The sequence below is a fragment of the Protobothrops mucrosquamatus genome, unplaced genomic scaffold (genome assembly GCF_001527695.2).
Source record: "Protobothrops mucrosquamatus isolate PMUCROS unplaced genomic scaffold, P.Mucros_1.0 scaffold6540, whole genome shotgun sequence".
In the NCBI taxonomy this organism is placed as follows: Eukaryota; Metazoa; Chordata; class Lepidosauria; order Squamata; family Viperidae; genus Protobothrops; species Protobothrops mucrosquamatus.
Window position 1 is genome coordinate 1 of NW_015392363.1, and position 18,665 is coordinate 18,665.

The following is an 18,665-nucleotide window of genomic DNA, read 5'->3' on the forward strand; positions in this document are numbered from 1 at the left end:
TTTTTCTGAAGTGTAAAGCCTGTTATCAGTAATATCAGCTGTCAATGTCAGATGGTCCTCATACAAAGGAATTGATAAATGAATAGCTTTAAGCCAGATTTTGATATTTGGAATGTAATCTACATTTCATCAACAGGCATCAAACTCAAGTCTAACTCTTATATAAACAGATGAAAGTGTCTTCAGGATAAATCTTTATATTGCCCCAGAAAACCTGAATTGGAACCCACATGACTTAGACAAGTTACATAAATCTCTTCCATGGCCATATAATTGATTCAGATGTGTGAATGTGTTTTTTTTTTCTCCACATCAATGTAATTATGAAAAAGATGATTTTCCATGATAAAAGAAAACAGCTATACAAATGCTATACAAAATGAATGCTATACAAAAATCAACATTGCTTCAGCATGCAGTGCACTGAAAATGAAAACACATAGAAGGTGAGGCCCTTTTGTAGAGCAGGATCTAAGCAGCTGTCCCCTTGGAAATAACTGGACAGTCATTGTCTAGTTTTAGCAATTTAAAGCTTTCATCGAAAGCACTATAAAATAGTGCCCTAGCAGGGAAGCAGCTTTATTATGCAGAGGAATATTCTGATATATAATATTTACATTTTTAAAAAATCCACAAACTGGAATGGGTTCTAGAAATTTAATTTAGTTTTAAATTGGTAATCAATGAGGCAATTGCCTGCTTGAAAGAGGGAAGAAATGGCCACATTAGCCATAAGTAACCTGTTGGTGATAAAAAAAAAAAACATGCAGTAAACATGGTGTGTAGTAACTACGGTACGTATATGGATCTTGGTGATTAACTTGGCTTTTAAAAATAATTGTTAAGCCTCTTTTAGAATTTACGCTGTAGCTTTCTTGCTTTTTTGACTCAAAATTGTGGAAAATTATACCACTGATATTCAAGGTACATGTATGTCATTTTATATAGACTCTGGAAGAAGCTGTTCTTGAATTCTTTTTAAAATTCTTTTTAATTAGTTATCATTTAGTTTATGGTGATCAACAGTTGAACAAGTGTTGATATTAAAAGCTGGCAAGTCAAACAAAGTCTAATATTTTAAAATACAAAATGTAGTAGCATTAAAATACCTTGCAAATACCATAAATATTCTGTACTCACTTATTTCCAAAGAAAAATGGAGCTGAGCCTAGTCTATTTGACAGAAGATTCAGACATTCTTTTGCATCTCTGTAGATCTAAGATGGAGAAAAGTTCATTTGCACAAAACATTTCTAGTACTTATTTCAAATCAATATAGTATCTTCATAATAGATAGTAAAGTATTAACTTTGACATTAACTATCCTATATCACAATGTTGAAAAATGTGCCATTACAGACACAGCCATTTGCAGCCAAACATAACGTTGCCAAAATAACATGTACGTGATGATGTCATCAAGTAAATGCTATTAGCATACTCTTGTGTCTTAATATTTAACACAACTGCATAACTTGCAATATTTGCATAACACCATCTCATATATGCTGCAATTTGATTCCTCATGCAACAGTTACGGAATATCTTTATTAATCTTAAAACAGTTCTGAGAACGTGACTCTTGTTTGTGGAAGCATACAAAACACCACAGTTCTACTTACTCCATTATATATTAGCCCATTTTCTCTGTTTTTACAGGATTTTACAGAAGCCCTGATGGCACAATGGTTAGAATGCAATATTGCAAGCAAACTCTGCCCATAGCCTAGAGTTCAGTCCTGATGTTGCTCAAGTTGACTCAGCCTTCCATCCTTCCGAAGGTGGTAAAATGAGGAACCAGATTGTTGGGGGCAATATGCTGACATCGTAAACCGCCCAGAGAGTGCTGTAAAGTACTATGGGGTGGTATACAAATGTGTTATTGCTGTTTTTCTCTGTGGCTGATTCATTTTGTTATCATATTATTCCTACAAATCAAGAGTAGGGAACCTGTATTTCAATACAGGAAATATACTAAAATTGGAGTGAATGTGCTATCACAGCCTTATCACAGTTTACAAAATTAAGAATCCTTCAAAAACTAATGAAAAAAGTTAGCTCGGTGTTGTATTTCTGTTCCACCTACAATGTTCCTTGAGCTCCCCAAAAATGTTGTGCAACCCTCTGCCACCAAAAATTTGTTCATCCTTAATAACCTAATTTATCAAGCTACCCCTGAATTTTGTAATGCTTCAGTTAATACAAAATGCAGCAAAATGTATATCTTGAATGTATCTTCAAACAAGTTATCAAATGTATTCGCGTATTTCAAAGCACTGGTGCTAAAATTAGAGTGCCATTTTATAAATGTGCCAATTTTGACTAAACTACCTAGTTCTTCAGGATGTTTCTGGGGAGAAATTGTCCATACTGCCTCTTAAACTTTCCATCCACACAAAAACTAAAAAAAAAATCCAAGATGTTGCTCTGAGACCCACAGATATATTGGGGTTTGAGTATAACTCATGGGCTGCCCATCTCTACTATTAGCAGTGTATATTGTATATATTATAACTCATTATAATAGCAACACTATTGCTTTGTGTATCATGCTGAAGGGCTATAGGAGTTAATTTTTTTTAAAGTATAGAATAGAAAAACACCCCCCCAAAAAAATAAATTAAATTCAGGCCATCTCTTATTTAAAGGGACACTCTAATTCATATTAGTTTCCAATAAATGGAACATATCAGAGGAAATACTGCTCATAGGTTTCAAGAAAGCAGCAGGAATTATAGCAATTATAGCAACACAGATAAAACAATGGACAACAATGGACAACAATGGACAACAATGGACACTTTTTGAGCACTACTTTTATGCTGAGAAATCTCTCATACTGATTGCAAAGGTTACAAAGAAAGTTATGTAAATGCTCTGGAAAATGTTCCTATATGGTAAACAATTGTTTTCACTTTTTGTTTTAATTTCTGTTTTGAAAAAAAAAAAGCTTGTGCAGGGCTTTAGATTTGATTCCAAAATAATGCTTTGGAATTTACATAAGTATAAACAAAGTACTTGTCTGGAATGTCTTCAAAGTTACATTGTTTCTTAGTTTGTATAGCATCATGTTAGATCAATCTTTTTTTTTAATGTTAATAATAAAGTGCACAGAGGAAGAATTTGGTTTAAAAGGCAAATGAATCTTTCTATAATATTCTGGAAAAAATAAAGGTGTTCTCTCACAAAATTAGGCTCCTTCTCAAAATATATATATACTATATATAAATATAAGAAAAAACTATATATTCTGTTCTGATAGAAAGATAAATATTCTGTAAATAATATCAAACACAACAAGACACCACTTCATTCTGAAGATTAAACATCTGCCCTCATATAAAGTAGATTAGTAAACAATATCGTGCTGTTTTAGTATATCTGCATCAATTTTAACTGATTAAGAAAATTTACCTGAACTTCTACTTCAGTGATGCTATAGAGTGGAGGCCCTCCCTTTGTCAGCAAGATCCTATTAAGAGCTTCCCTGGACATCTTTCTAGGTAGGTACCAACTCAATGGAAATGGAATCCTTGAAGCAAACCATGGTTTTGTCAAATTATAGTAATTATCAGCTTCAATCCAAAAAGTATACAGCTGTATCATGAAGATAAAGAATGTTAATATTCAAGAATGAGGATACATTCTATAAAGACCACAATATTCTTTTAATTCTTAAAAACTAAACTCAGATTTTTTACTGACGCTTTTCAGTTCAAAATCTAAGAGTTTATACATATACATAGCCCAGATTTATGACTAGGGAAATTCAGCACATTTATTATAACGAAATGACTAGAAATAACGTTTTTCTTCCTCTAAGGGCATATTCTTCCTGAAATATCATTTGTGTAACTAATACAGGCAGAAGCCTATATAATAAAAATATAAAGAACATTTGTAAGTTTGTTTGCTTTGTGCCATTTCACAATATAAATATAAAATCCACTTATTTTGAAAACTAATAATCTATTGCATATTACTGCTGCTTCATTAATTTCATTTGCTTTTCTGCATTTGCAGTTCTATGTTTTATATGAACCATCTACAGAAAACATATAAATATTTTAATAAAATAAATCATAGCACCCTTTTCATCTTCTAGTTTTCTGTTGAAAGATTTTAATCAAATCTCCATTCACAGTGCGAAGTAACACACTCCAGACTTAGGTTGAACCATTGTTTTTAAGAAGTAGGCCACACAAGTATAACTTATAAACCTGATTAAGCTTTCTGTTTAGTTAAATTAAGCTCATTTTCAATTATAAATTTAAATGTTGATTTTAAACAGATACCTCCTTAAGTGTTTTATACTAAATTCATACGAACACTAGTCCCAAATTAAGTTCCATTAATTTCAGTGATAGGAATATGAGGAGGTTATTAAGTTATACAATCAAATTCAATTTAAAACTAACAACATGAAAGCAAAACCTGCTGCTTCTAATTGGACACTGGATTGCCAAAGTTGGAAATATTAAGGAAAATGTTATACTGCATGGTTTAAGGAGAACATCAAAATATCAATTTCTGCCAATCTATGCTTTCTTTATAGCTAACACTATCTTCAAACAACCAAAATGATACCTATATCCATGGAAGTGCCAAATGGAGTAGACAGAAATCAAATTGACTCTACTATTGCTAAAAAAGGTTAGAAGACTTCACTTATAGTATCAAACAGAAAGCCAGGTGCTAGCTTGGAAGAGATTAGAAACTATAATACTCATGTGCAAGTTTTAAGTTAGACTAAAGAAGAACAAGAAAGATAGACAGTTTCCACAATATGAATATATATCTACCATTTTCACGGAGAACATCAGGAATCACTTTGAAGTTCTGAGGTCATTGAGACAGAACCAGAGGAACTGGTTAAAGAGGAAAGTGAAAAGAGACTGCCAAAGATGAAGAAACAGAAGAAAGCAAACTGTCAGGAAAAAAACATCAAAATTGCCAAGAAGAGAAGCCAAAGCCAAGAAAGGTAAAAACCTCAGCAAGGAACTTAAGAGAGCTTTTAGAAGAGACATGAAGCACTATTACAACATCTATAAAGACACAGAAGATGGAAGCAGACATTTTAAAAGGATAATCTTCTGACAAATCTCTGAAGAGAGTTTCAATCTCAAAGTGGTATGCTAAAGGATGCCAATGGACATATAGTAACTGATTAGAAGATCAAAAATTAAAGGGGCATACTAAAATATTACACAGTAGAAATGCCAACATCCAAGGTGCCTTAAAACACATTCCCTATTTACACAATTCTTAGTATTAGAAGATGAAATTACAGTAGATCAGCATCCTGGTTATTATTAAGTCAGAAGGCTATAGGAACTGATGGAATACTCACAGAAATAGGGCAAACAACAAAAGAAAAATCAATAAAAGTTCTAACCAAGCTATGCCAGCAAATCTGGAAAATGACATAATGGCCAACAGATTTGAAGAGGTCAATCTACATTCCTTTTTTAAAATTTTCTTTTCTTTTTTCATTTTTAAATTATTATTTTTTTACTAGCTTATAGTGTAAAATACAAAAATACAAAATCAAGTAGTGGGAAACAAAGGGGAGGAGAAGGTAAAGAGAGAAGTGTGGGAGAGAGGGGGGAAAGAAAAAAAAGGGGTTGACTTCAGACTCCCTCTCTTGCGGTAGAATAAGGCATTAACATCGAACCTCAACTTTTTACTTTTCAATAACAGTATAAACTGGCCATTTCTATAACAGCAAATCAATCTAATCAATAAAACCCAAAATCAAAGTTTCATTTTTTCCACCTCAAGCACAAAGTCCAAGAAGTTTCCAAGTAGAAACAAAAGTATTTATATTCTTTTCTTTGATCAGAATCAGAATCAAAATTGAGCTGGAAGGGACCTTGGAGATCTTCTAGTCCAGCCCCCTGCTCAAGCAGGACACCCTATATCATTTCAGACAAGTAGCTGTCCAGTCTCTTCTTAAAAACCTCTAATGATGAAGCACCCACAACATCTGAAAGCAAGCTGTTCCACTGGTTAATTGTCCTCCCTGTCAAGAAGTTTCTCTTTAATTCCAGGTTGCATCTCTCTTTGATCAGTTTCCAATTATTGTTTCTTGTCTTGCCTTCTGGTGCTTTGGAAAATAAATTGACCCCTCCTCCTTGTGGTAGCCTCTCAAATACTGGAATACTGCTATCATGTCCCCCCCCCAGTCCTTCTTTTCTCTAGACTGGCCATTCCCAAATTCTGCAACCATTCTTCATATGTTTTAGTCTCTAGGCCTTTAATCATCTTAGTTGCTCTTCTTTGCACTTTTTCAAAACTTTTTCAAAACGGTTAATTTAGCCATCTCTGCTAACTCCATCAATTTTTGTAGCCATTCATCCATGGTGGGAATCGAAATGTCCTTCCATTTTTGTGCGTAGTCTTGCTGCCGTCAACATATATAAGATCAAAATTCCAAATTTTTTCCCAAGTCTTTTTCCATTAAGCCCAAAAGAAAAGTTTTTGGTTTTATCTTTATATTCACTTTAAGAATATTCTGTAAAGCGGTCAATCCAATACCAAAAATAGGAAATTTAACTATGTGCACACACCTATCATACAATATCCTTAATTTCACATGCTAGTAAAATAATGCAGTATAACATTTTCCTTAATATTTCCAACTTTGGCAATCCAGTGTGCAATTACAAGCAGCAGGTTTTGCTTTCATGTTCTGTTAGTTTTAAATTGAATTTGATTGTATAACTTAATAACCTCCTCATACAATATCCTTAATTTCACATGCTAGTAAAATAATACTTCAGATCATCGAACATAGATTAGAACCCAAATGGAAAAAGAAACACGATATTGAAGTTGGCTTTAGAAAAGGCCAAGGAACATGAAACATTATTGCTGATGCATGATGGATAATTAAGAAAGAATACCAAAAAGAAGTTGTAGTATGTGATCCATTGGTTATAGAAAGGCATTTGATTGTGTTAATCATGTCAACTATGAAATGTGCTTAGAAAAACAGAGATTCCAGAGTATCTCATTGTTCTAATGTAAAACCTATATACAGGGTCAAGAAGTGACAGTATGGACAGAACATGGCAAAACAGATTGGCTCCAGATTGACAAAAAAGTGAGACAAGGATATATCCTTTCATTTATTTGACTTATTTGCTGGATATACATTATGGGAAGCTGGGTTGAAAGAGATGAATATGATTTTAAAACTGGAGAAAGAAACGTCAGTAACCTGCATTACAATGATATTATCCTTGATAGCTGAAAATGAAATGAATCTGCAAAGAATGTAGTGAAAATTAAAATTAAATAAAAAGAAAACCAAATTAATGACATCAGGTATAAAAACAAGGCTTAGAATTGACAATGAAGATATTGAAGTAATAGATAGCTTCTGCTTTTTAGGATCAACCATCCATAGTAAAAGAACAAGTAGTCAAGAAGTACACTACAGATTAGCATTTGGTAGAACAGCTAAGAAGGCCTTTAAAAAAAGATGCCATGATGTGTTTATACTACAAAGATTGGAATAGTGCTAGCAGTAGTATTCCCTGAGCCACTTTATGGAAACAAGATAGGAACAGTATTGACAATTTTGAATTCTGGGATTGGAGAAGTGTCCCGAGAATACCATGCACTGCCAAGAAAACAAACAAATGGATCACTGAACAAATCAACCCAGAGTTCTCTCTCAAGACATAAATGATCAGGCTCAAATTATGCTACTTCAAACACATTATATGAAGTCCTAACTCTGGAGAAGGAGCTAATGTTGAGGGGAAAAAATGAAGGAAAGAGAAGAAAGGGATTACTACCTGTAAGACTGATGCATCACTTGAAGGACCAATTTAGGGGCAGATTGTCATAGAGAAAATAAATCTATGTAATGGCGAAGAGTTGACTCTAACTTGATGGCACATAATTTCAATGAGAAAATGATAAAATATTAACTTCGGCATATATGCCTATTTTTAAGAGTATTATCTACTGATCATCTTAGTGCAAACCTATATAAACATGAAATTTACTGCCCATTGCCTAACATTATCCTGGTTTTTCTAAATCATTAGTGAATTCAGTGTTATGTATCTGCAGTGCATGCTGGATAAAAGATTAGCTAAGTACTATTGCTTTGCTGCCCTCATTTTTCCTGTTAGAAAATCAGGAGAAACATCTGCCAATCACGTTTCTGCAGCAGAAATGGAACAAATACAACACTGGGCTCTGTTGGATGGCTTTAGGTCAGTTTGTGTGCTGTTGTTTCAACAAACCATTCTGGCATAATATATTTGTAAAATGTCAATTCATTCCCATGCTGTTTTTCCTGAGAATGATTCCTGGTCTTTCATTTCACTGTCATGTTACTACAACCTTGAGGAAATTAGTAGGTACAGTAGAAAAAGTATTAACAAAAATATCAACTAAACCTTTTAGTGCCGTAATGCAAATCCACCAACTTCTGACTCACCTGCAAGTTCCTTGTGTAGCATCAGGTGTACTTCCAATGAAACCATAAACTGAGTCTGACCATAAGCACCCATCCTTATAGATATATTTATATCAATATAAAAGTGATGAATTGATTAAAATAAGTCTCTCAAGCTCAATAGGAAATGAATAACAGAACGGTGACAGAAGAGGCTTATTAGGAACCAATAGGCAGCGATGTGGCCACATCAGGTAGAACATCCAATTGGCCCACTGCTAATCACCTGACTTCACCTCCAATATACAGGAAAGTGAAACATAACAAGCTTGCTAAGTCACAATAAATGGAAAAATGACATTTTAACATTCATACAGCTATGTACAATTTAAGTCTGTCAGTAACAACTGTGGACCAGGGAGAAGATGAAGGCCATAATTTGAGGATGGAGTGGAAATAACTATGCTGTGGTTAAATGCACTTTGAGAGACCATTTGGCTCTTACCATAGCAGGATGTAGTTTTTCTTCAAGCAGTGCAATGTAGGCCAGTGTGTCAGCTCCTTCCTTTGAAGACAATTCGTAATCAGCATTATATTTCTGCCAAAAAAAAAAAAGGCAGCAGAGAGCTATATGAAACGTTCTAAAAAGGAACTAGATGTAACAACTGAAGTTAATTACACATTTTATATTTCACTAAACACATGGAATAATAAAAATAGCATTTCTATCTTTTTCTTTGAAATTGATTTAAGTATTTTAAAATATAGATAGCATGACTACATATTTGAAATGCCTGTTTGAAATGTTCTGAACATGGAAAATTCTGTTTTCAGTTTTTGCTTTGAGACAGGAATCAATGGAGCTTTTTGAATGTTCTGATGTCTACAACTGGTTTGTGTTTGTTATTAAAATAATCTTTAAGCTAAAAAGATCTAGAGAATGCATTGGAAAATAGAAGGTTTCGTCCCTATTACCACTGGATAGAGCTAAATGAAGAGAGGTGAGTTATGATGGGATATAATCTGGGACGGAGGGAGTGTATTCCAGAGAAGTAAGAGACAATTGAGTTCAGATAATTTGTGTGAGAGGATGAAGATGGTCCCTCCCTAATAGTTCCCAGAATATACTGTATCTTTGTATAGGTAGTAGTCTGCTTCAGTTTGGTAAGATTTTGTCTATAGGTGTGGAACAATACAGAAATCTGCTTGGAAGAATCACTCTGGGTCTTTCTTAGTCTTGGGAACCTGACGTGGGGTGAGGGAGAATCAGTTAACCATGAATGTTCTCTGCTGATAACTGTTGTGTTTAGGGTTTTGTTTTTGTTTTTTGCTTTGAGGAAGTTAAAACTGCATGGGCTGCAACATAATGCTATTGTTCCTATGGAGTCTTTATGTGTTTTATCTTTCAGGCAGATTATAAAACACCAAAGTGTATACTGTGCATATGCATCCTAAATTATGTTGCTATGCTGCTCTCTTTTCAGACTATTAAATGCATGAAACAATGTTACACTGTCTGTCTGTTGAATTTGAAGGCAGGCTGTCAGATCCAAGCAACTAACGGAATCATCTACTCTCATTCAATCCTTCTTACTTCTTAAAACATCTGTGAGGCCTCTTCAGCAAGTTTCATTATGGATACATTTGTTATCAATAAACAATTTAGTTCTCTCTGGTAGTGGGCTCCATAGTATTGAAACGAATCCAATAAATTTCTGGAGCTGAAACAAGCTTGCTTTGAACTACAGTTAAGGAAGCAGGTTAAATTACATTTTGTCAGCTGTTTTACAGGTAGTCCTCAACTTATTTAACAACCATTTAAAATTACAATAGCCTTGGAAAATGTGTCTTATGGTCTGTGAAGCACTTCTGGCCATCATAAATGCCATACTGCCCTGCACAGTTATGTCTGCATTTCAGGAGCAGCTCTGTTCGTGCAGCCCCACAAAGGATTTCCCCTCTCTGCATAGAGGGGAGGAGAAATCCTTTAGCGGGCTACAGGATCAATGCTGAAATCCTAAAGATTTCAGCTCTACTCCAGCAGCCTNTCACAAAGAATTTCCCCTCCATACACAAAGGGGAGCTGAAATCTTTTGGTGGACTGCAGAAACACTCCAGAGCAAAAGGGCTGCTTGCCAGGAGGATTTCAGCCCGGTGTAAACTTAAAACCTTCCAACTGGCAGGCCTTTTGCTCTCAAAGAACTGCCTCCCAAGAGGATTTAGCTCCATGGCAATTCTTTCACTCCATCCACTTAATGAACAGATTGATTGTTAATGACCACTTTGTTCCACAACAGAGATTCCAGTCCCAATTGTGGTCACACGCTGAGATCTACCTGTTATCAAATTATTTAACTTTCATATTTTTTATTAACTGGTTATTTTCAAAAGGGATGCTAATTGTGTTTTTATTGTGTTACTTATAGATTGCCCAGAATTCTTAATGGCACTGGTTTGATATACATTTTCTCAGCAATCTACATAAATAAAAATGTAACTGTTCATTTGTTCAAAATCTTAAATCTCCGAAAGTTCTTCACCGATTGCTTTGAAATTTTGACACAACGTTGCATTCGAATACGCGCGTGTTTTTATATACCTACCCACAAGCATTGTGAAATTAAACATATTAGAAACGTGCACTTTCTCTTTTCTTTCTTTTCCATTTAACCAGACTGAGCCACAGCAACGCGTGGCCGGGTACAGCTAGTAATAAATATAAAATGTTCCTTCTGAGTCTTGGAATCCTCAACGTCACAAGCAGAAAAGTATATTTTTGCTGTTGCATTATTTATGAACTATGCTGAAGAGATTCTATCCTTTTTAGCTCTTCAGTGGTCCAGTTCTAGGGCTGTCTAGATAGCCTGCAAAAGGTATGTTTAAGTGTTGCTTAATGGGAACCTTTGAAGTATATCTTTTATAAAGTTATGCTCTTGGCATAGTATATAGCATATACTATAGTATATAACAGAATGAACTATTATTTGCATGAGTCTATAACAAAAAAAAAGGAAGAAAACAGTTGATTTCTAGTTTCTATTGTTCTATGATAGAACATTCAAAATATTTCAAATTGCATTACATCAGAACATTCTGATGAAATGATGGATTTAGGAGATACAATTCAGCTCTACAGTGAATGTGCATAGCCAACATCCAGTTTCAGAGTTGTTCCCCAGGAGAACAAAATATAATTCTCTTTNTAAGCAGAAACCTGTGATTTGAGCAAAGATAACTCACTCTCCTCCGACTCTTTTGTAAGCAGTTTCTGTTAAGAGAAGAGTTAAACAAAAAAAGAGGAAGACGAATTCTAAGTGCCAATAAAACATGGTTTTTATTTGCCCTGATGCATTTCAGAAAATGTGTTCTTTTTCAAAGACACTTCTAGAATATCCATGAACTGACTATGTCAATTTGTTCATGTACGTTCCAGGAGTGCCCTTGAAAAAGAACACATTTTCTGAAACACCTCGAGCCAAGTTAAAAAAAACAAAACTGGCCCACATTAAAAATAAAATCCTGTTGCCTGCTCTCAAAAGAAAGTATATATCTAACCATACACAGACATAATATATACACATCGTATATACATACATACATACATACATTAATCACTGTCCATTTTGAATACATAACAGAAAGAGGAAACTTGAGAGTTCACAAGGTTGATGCTATATGGAACAAAAAATACCTTGAATTGGACCTAGAAGCAACCCAATGCAACTCCTGGAGCAGAGGTGTGCTGTTGTAGAAGGAGATAACTGCCAATGCCACTGCATTCTGCACTAGCTGAAGCTTCTGAATACTCTTCAAGAACAGCCCCATTACAGAAATCCAATCTGGAGGTGATTAGGACATGAGCAGAGCCTCCCAATCTAAGAATGGGTGCAACTGGTGCACAACATGCAGCTGTGTAAAGGCCCTTCTAGCCGCAACTGCCACTTGCGACTTGAGCAAGAGTTATGTTTTCAGAAGACCTCCAAATTACACAATGGGTCTAACTGGGAAGTGTGACCCCATCCAGCACCAAAGATGGCAGAGTCCTAGAACTGGTAAATCCCCAAACCCAAAGCTACTCAGTTTTTCCAGGGTTCAGCAGAAGCTGTTGTTCCCCATCTAGTACCTCACTGGGCACTGGGATAAGAGGCTTATAGTGTCACTTAATTTCTTACAGATTGAGATATATGATTGGGTATCATCAGTGTACCAATGATATATCAGGGTGAGGAATAAATTCATTCACACGGCTTCATGTAAATGTTGAATAGGAGAGAAGAAAGCACCAAACTCTGCAGCACCTCACATGGTAAAGGCTGAGGGCAGGATCTCTCCTCCCAAATCACCACCAACTGGAATTGACTCTGGAGAAGGAGGCAAACCAGCACAACACTGTGTAACCCATCCCCAATCCTCTAAGCCAAGATGGAAGAATACCATGGCCAATGGTGCTGAAGGCTGCAGAGAGCTCAAGTAAAACAAGGATGGATGTACAACCCCATCCACTCTCAGCAGAGAACATAGGAATACATGACCAATGCCATTTCAGGCTTGAAAGGTGCCTGAAAGAGAACCAGACAATTTATTTCTTCCAATGTCCTCTGAATCTGTTATGCAACTACCTTCTCAATCACCTTCTGCAAAAAAGGAAAGTTAGATACTGGATGAAAGTATCCCACCATCCCAAAGGGATCCAGCAATGGCTTCTTGAGAAGGAAGTGAAGCAGGATCCCCTTAAGAGGTAAAGGAATAACCACCTTACTCAAAGAAAAAATAAGATTACTTCTTAACTTAAGCAGATAGCAATACAAAGAACAAAGATAGTGACACTGCAATCCTATATCATACAATCACCAAAGCAAAAGGATCTGTACTATGTAGCTGGTATCAACACTAATTAATGGATGTGCTATATCTTCAGTTTCAAAAATTCCACTTCTCTATTATACCACTAATATAGCTACAGTTTGTAGTAGTCCAAACCTGATATAACTATGTCAGAGAAAGTACAAATAGTTTACTATCGATACTGTCCATTTAATATAGAAAATTAAATTAAATGGCCCCAGTTCCTCCAGTATTCCTGTGACAAAACTATATACAGTACTAACAAATATAAAACAAGCCTAGAATATATCATCCTTAGTCTTTAGACATACTGAAATAGGTAATATTAAATATAAAACCTACCTGTTTTCTCAAAAAGTTTAATATTTTTGCTGGCTCAGAAATAGCAATATCATCTGATAATAATAATGGTATATTCCCTAAAAAAGATTAAATCAGATAAGATCATACAAACAGAACTGCATTGATAACTCAACAGATCCTAAAGTTTTATTATATCAGATACCAATTAGTTCAGTATCTAGAATATGAGTTGTATCAGATTGTAATCTATCTTATTTGTCATTTAATCTTTAGATAAGTAATGTCTTTGTAATAATGCTTACATTTTGTAATTATGATACTATATCAGCATACCAGATGTGATAGGTCTTGATTCAGTTACTAGATATATATCATAGCTCTAAATGTTGACAAATCTATTATCCTACCTAATTCCTTTTATATGATTCACACATAGCTTGCATAGTACAATTATGTTTTAAACCAGGGGTCCCCATGGCTGTTAGGAACTGGGCCATGCCAGCAGCAGGCAAGTGAGCGAAGCTCCATCTGTGCACCCGCGGGATCTATGTTGCACGCAAAATCACCCACCCACCCACCCCGGGTCTGTGAAAGTCAATTTTTCTTCTAAAATCCATTCCTGGTGCCAGAAAGGTTGGGGACCACTGTTTTAAACAACAGAACCACATCAAAGCAATTTGTTCAATATTTTGCTGCACTTATCTTGCAACATAGTGCAGGTATAAAACAAACTTTATTTTGAGTCTATCCACTGTTTGTTTTGTATTTCAAGACTGGACTATAAGCCAAGTCAAACCAATTTCTTATTTAGAGAGTTCTAAGTATATATACAATCTCTACTTGAAACAGAAGTGGGCAATTAATTTTCCAAGGGGGCCTCATGAGAAATTGGGACAGTTGTGGAGGGCTGGTGCGACCGGCACCCCCCTGCAAGTTCCTACCACTACTTACCCCTTGTTGCCTCCCCCACCCACCACTGCCATGGACCAGACACAGACAAAGAGCCAGATGTAATGCTTAGGACATAAAATGCTCAGGTCTGACATAAATGTACCATAAAACTTTTAAAATATTAAAGGAATACCTCTTTGTGCTTTCCATTCATTATCTATTACACTGATTTTCAATGGTGCGCCTGAAAACCTGGCATAAGTCTGTAATAAAAGTTAAAAAACACAATTCAATTTCCTATTCAGAAATTTTTTGAAAGTGAAAATGACTACTCAGCTTGGAAAAACCGCAGCTACTTCTTTAAAGTTCATGCTTGCATTATGCTGTTGGCATAGTAAACATCAAGGCTAAAATAACCAATAGGAAATTATCAATTAATTCAATGAATTTTAGTGGGAAATTAATTGTCCACTAGAAGAGAGCTAAATTTAAAGAGTTGCTTTTTAAATACATTTACCAATATTTAGAAAAACAAATCCACTTCACACCCAAAGTTGAATCCAGTTGAATCTAGTGATTAAGGTACTGCTCTAGAAACCAGGAGACTATGAGTTCTAGTCTCACCTTAGGCATGAAAGCTGGCTAGGTGACTGGTCCAGTCACTCATTCTCTGTCAGCCAACTCACCTCACAGGGTTGTTGTTGTGGGGAAAGTAGAAGGAGGAAGGACTATTAGGTATGTTCATTGCCTAGAGGTATTTATAAAAATAATAATGGATGGATGGATGGAAGGATGGACGGACAGATAGATAGAATTTCACTTCCTGATTGTAAATAGATTTGGAAATGGAAAATGTCCATGTTTAATTTTTCCACATATGAAGCTAGTTTATCTCAAGACAAACAATACAGGAATCACAAATGCTGACATACTTTTTCAAATCATTATTTCACTATCCTAAAGCCTCAGAATCAGTCCTGAAAGAAGTCCAGACTTCCAAATGAAACACAACTTTCCTCAATCCAATGTCTTGAATACATTAATTTTTCAAATCTTATTAATCTCATTCAGAAAGTTCAGAGTTTTACAGCATATTAAGAGTTGTAGTGCAAGTATTTGAAGGGCACAATTTTGGGAAAGGCGGTTTTAGTCAACAGTAATTCCTGTGGAGCTTCTGTGATGTGGCCAGAGGCATATTTGAGTAGATATATGTGAGACATATTTGAGGGCTGCCACAGAGAAAATGGGGTCATCCTATTTTCCAAAGCATCAGAAGGCAAGACAAGAAGTAATGCATGGAAACTAATCAAGGAGAGAACCAACCTTGAACTAAAGAGAAATTTTCTGACAGAACAATTAACCAGTGGAACAGCTTGCCTTCAGAAGTTGTAGGTACTCCATCACTGGTAGCTTTTAAGAAGAGATTGGGCAGCCATTTTTCTGAAATGATAGAGGGCAGGGATCCCCAACCTCTGGGCGGTAGACTGGTACTGGGCCGTGGCATGCCAGCAACCAGTCTGCACAAGTAAGCAAAGCCCATCCGTGGGATGCAGGCAGCACACAAAACCATGCACTCTCCAGTCCTTGGAAAAACCTTTTGGTTTGTTGGTGCCCAAAAGGTTGGGGACTTCTGGTATAGGGTCTCCTGCTTGAGCAGGGAATTGGATTAGAAGACCTCCAAGGTCCCTTCAACTCTGTTATTCTGTTATATTTTCAGAGACCAGACAGATATCTTTTTCAGTTTAGCACCATGCATATTTGCTCAAAAGTCAGATTGATCATTAATCTTTTTATTATATATACAGTGTACTTCAGATACATCTGCCAAAAAATGGATTTTTTTAAAATTAGCATCTAAAAAAAACTATGTTGATTCCCTGAAGAAAAACAATGCAAATTCCATGATTGCACATAAAAATAGAAACAATAAATTAATATATTGTACAAATAAGGCCAGAGGAAGTTTGCCTTCTGAAGATGGAAAGCACAGATATAATAACTCAGTAAATATATGCTGCAGGTATGAAATTACACCATTTCTTTCAAGTCCATGCATTCCAAATGTGTTGAATTGTAGTATCCATCATCATTGTCAAGCATAGCGGTCGGATTAAATTAAGACCGGCATTAAAGGCAATTCCTAATTACTTAATCTGGGAGATATTATAGCCCGTCCCTGTAATGCACTAAACTATAGACCCCGAAAACTAACGGCTGCAATACTTAATCCAGTTTTATTTCCCTCCAGAACTGATGCCCCATTTATACAGACTCGTTGCAACTTTCTGGGGAAGCCAGCCCAACAACGGCCCTGGAAATGCTGAAGTTCCGTTTCCTAGTTCTACCCCAGGGAAGGCCACCGTGCCAGCTGGGCCGGTTCTTGCAGTACCCAACACCGGACAACCCTCCCGTTTCGCCTTCCAGCATCAGTTTTCGTTTCTCCTCCCCACAAGAGGCTTTCGCTCGCGTGACCTGGCCAGTCCCCCGTTACCATGACAACGAGGCACTCGGCGTGCACCGACGGCAATCCCCAGTCACCGCCCCAGCAACTCAGCTCCATTGAGGACGCCATGTTGACACCGTTCACCTTTGGCCTCGCAAAGCCCCGCCCCGTGAGTTGTCTTCGCCTCCCCGTAGGCTGGGCGCTTGAGGCTGCCGCTCCCGCGTATTATCGTTGGTCTCGGGGACGAATGAAGCGCGTGCCCGACTCAACAACTTGAGCGCGCGCGCGATCTCCCTGTCGGCCGTTCTAAAGAGACAGGCGCCTTCCCAACCTGGTGTTCCTCGTTAAATTCCGGGGTGCAAAATATGAGCGAACACAAATAGGAGCAGTGAGGTCGCGTTTTGAATCTTTTGCTCTCATGTCACCTGATTTCTTGCTCTCCAAAATCAGATAGCGCTGAAATACGCTGGCTTTCACTTTACCTTCTCCCCAGCGAAGCATCTCCTTTCGGGGAATGATGAGATGTTCAAGTTCAACAAACGTGACAAGTACTTGGTGGGGAAAGCTGATCTTGCAGTTCTCTAGTCTGGGTCCAACTATTGCGAACTATTGGCGCTGTTGAGATTGCTATGCGGAAGACTTTCACTTACCTTTCAGGAGCTTCATTTTCGACAAATTCATATTTCACGTGCAAAACAATGTTAGTGAAATAGGGCTCACTTTTGTAGCATACAGAGATTGGCAACGCACTTCCAGCTAAGGCGATCTCGGTTATGTGTAAACATTCCCATCTTCAATTTTCTACAGTTAAGGAGGGAAGCTTTCTTCATACAATTCAACAACGCTCAGCAAAATATTCAGAGGGTTTTCTAAAAAAAAACACAAACCCCCACTGAATTAACTTAGTCATTGACCACTTACAGCTTTCTCACAAGAAACAGGCCTACAGATGTCTCTTTAAAAAATGTTGACTTTATAACATATGTCGCTGAAACAGAACCTTTAATTGCAAATCTTATCATTGTTTTTATTAATTTATGCTAAGATAAATAGGTGACTATTAAGTTTATATCCCGCCTTTCTTCCAGGCATTGAAGTTAATATATTGTTTCCTCTTTCAATTTTATCCTCAGATAGGTTAAATGTTTAGGCTTTAAGATGGATGGACTTCCACTCCCATAATTCCCTAACCAGCCTTGAGAAATATTGGATTAGACTATGAGATAATGCTTGGTCCACTGAGCTTCTTATTTGAGGATGAATAAGACCCTAATTCTTCCCAATGTCACTGCAGTGCTTAAACATAACTCCACCTTTCTCTTCCTCTCTCCCAGTTTTATCTATGGAATTTTTTACATAGAGTGATCATCACAAGGCTTATGGCTTTGTAACTGAAGGAAAATGAACTTGGGTTTTCAAAATTTGCAGATTATATCTCAATTTTTAAGCCATTATTGTTTTAAATGTTCAGTGTTTAAACATGGGTTGTTGAAAAAACACAATTTGTTTCACATATTATAAACTATGATATCCTGGATTGTACAACTAAGCCAAAAGCACATTAGAGCGAGGATGATGTATGCACCCCAAATTTTAGAATACCATCCCTAGTCAAAAGTTCTGTAGTATGCTATATGAACATGTAAAGTTTTCAAGATCTATTGTTTTAAAAAAGCAGTCCTTCAAAGAAAATGTTCTGCAACTTTAAAAGAAGATCTTGAGGAAAATACTGTATCTGGTACGCCTGGGGATACAAGAAAAATAACT

The 18,665-nt window shown here is 36.3% G+C and overlaps 1 protein-coding gene across 1 annotated transcript; it reads right to left on the reverse strand.

Moving 5' to 3' along the window:
• Positions 1–1,140: 1,140 nt before the first annotated feature.
• On the reverse strand, positions 1,141–17,049 carry LOC107300270 (metaxin-3-like; the record flags this gene model as incomplete). The annotated part of the gene is made up of 6 exons (XM_015829608.2): positions 16,947–17,049; positions 14,649–14,718; positions 13,604–13,680; positions 8,922–9,014; positions 3,415–3,597; positions 1,141–1,217 (listed from the first exon to the last, which is right to left on the reverse strand). Coding segments are annotated over exons 1-6 (581 nt in total), but the record flags the coding sequence as incomplete, so codon positions are not given.
• Between the last annotated feature and the right edge of the window lie 1,616 nt (positions 17,050–18,665).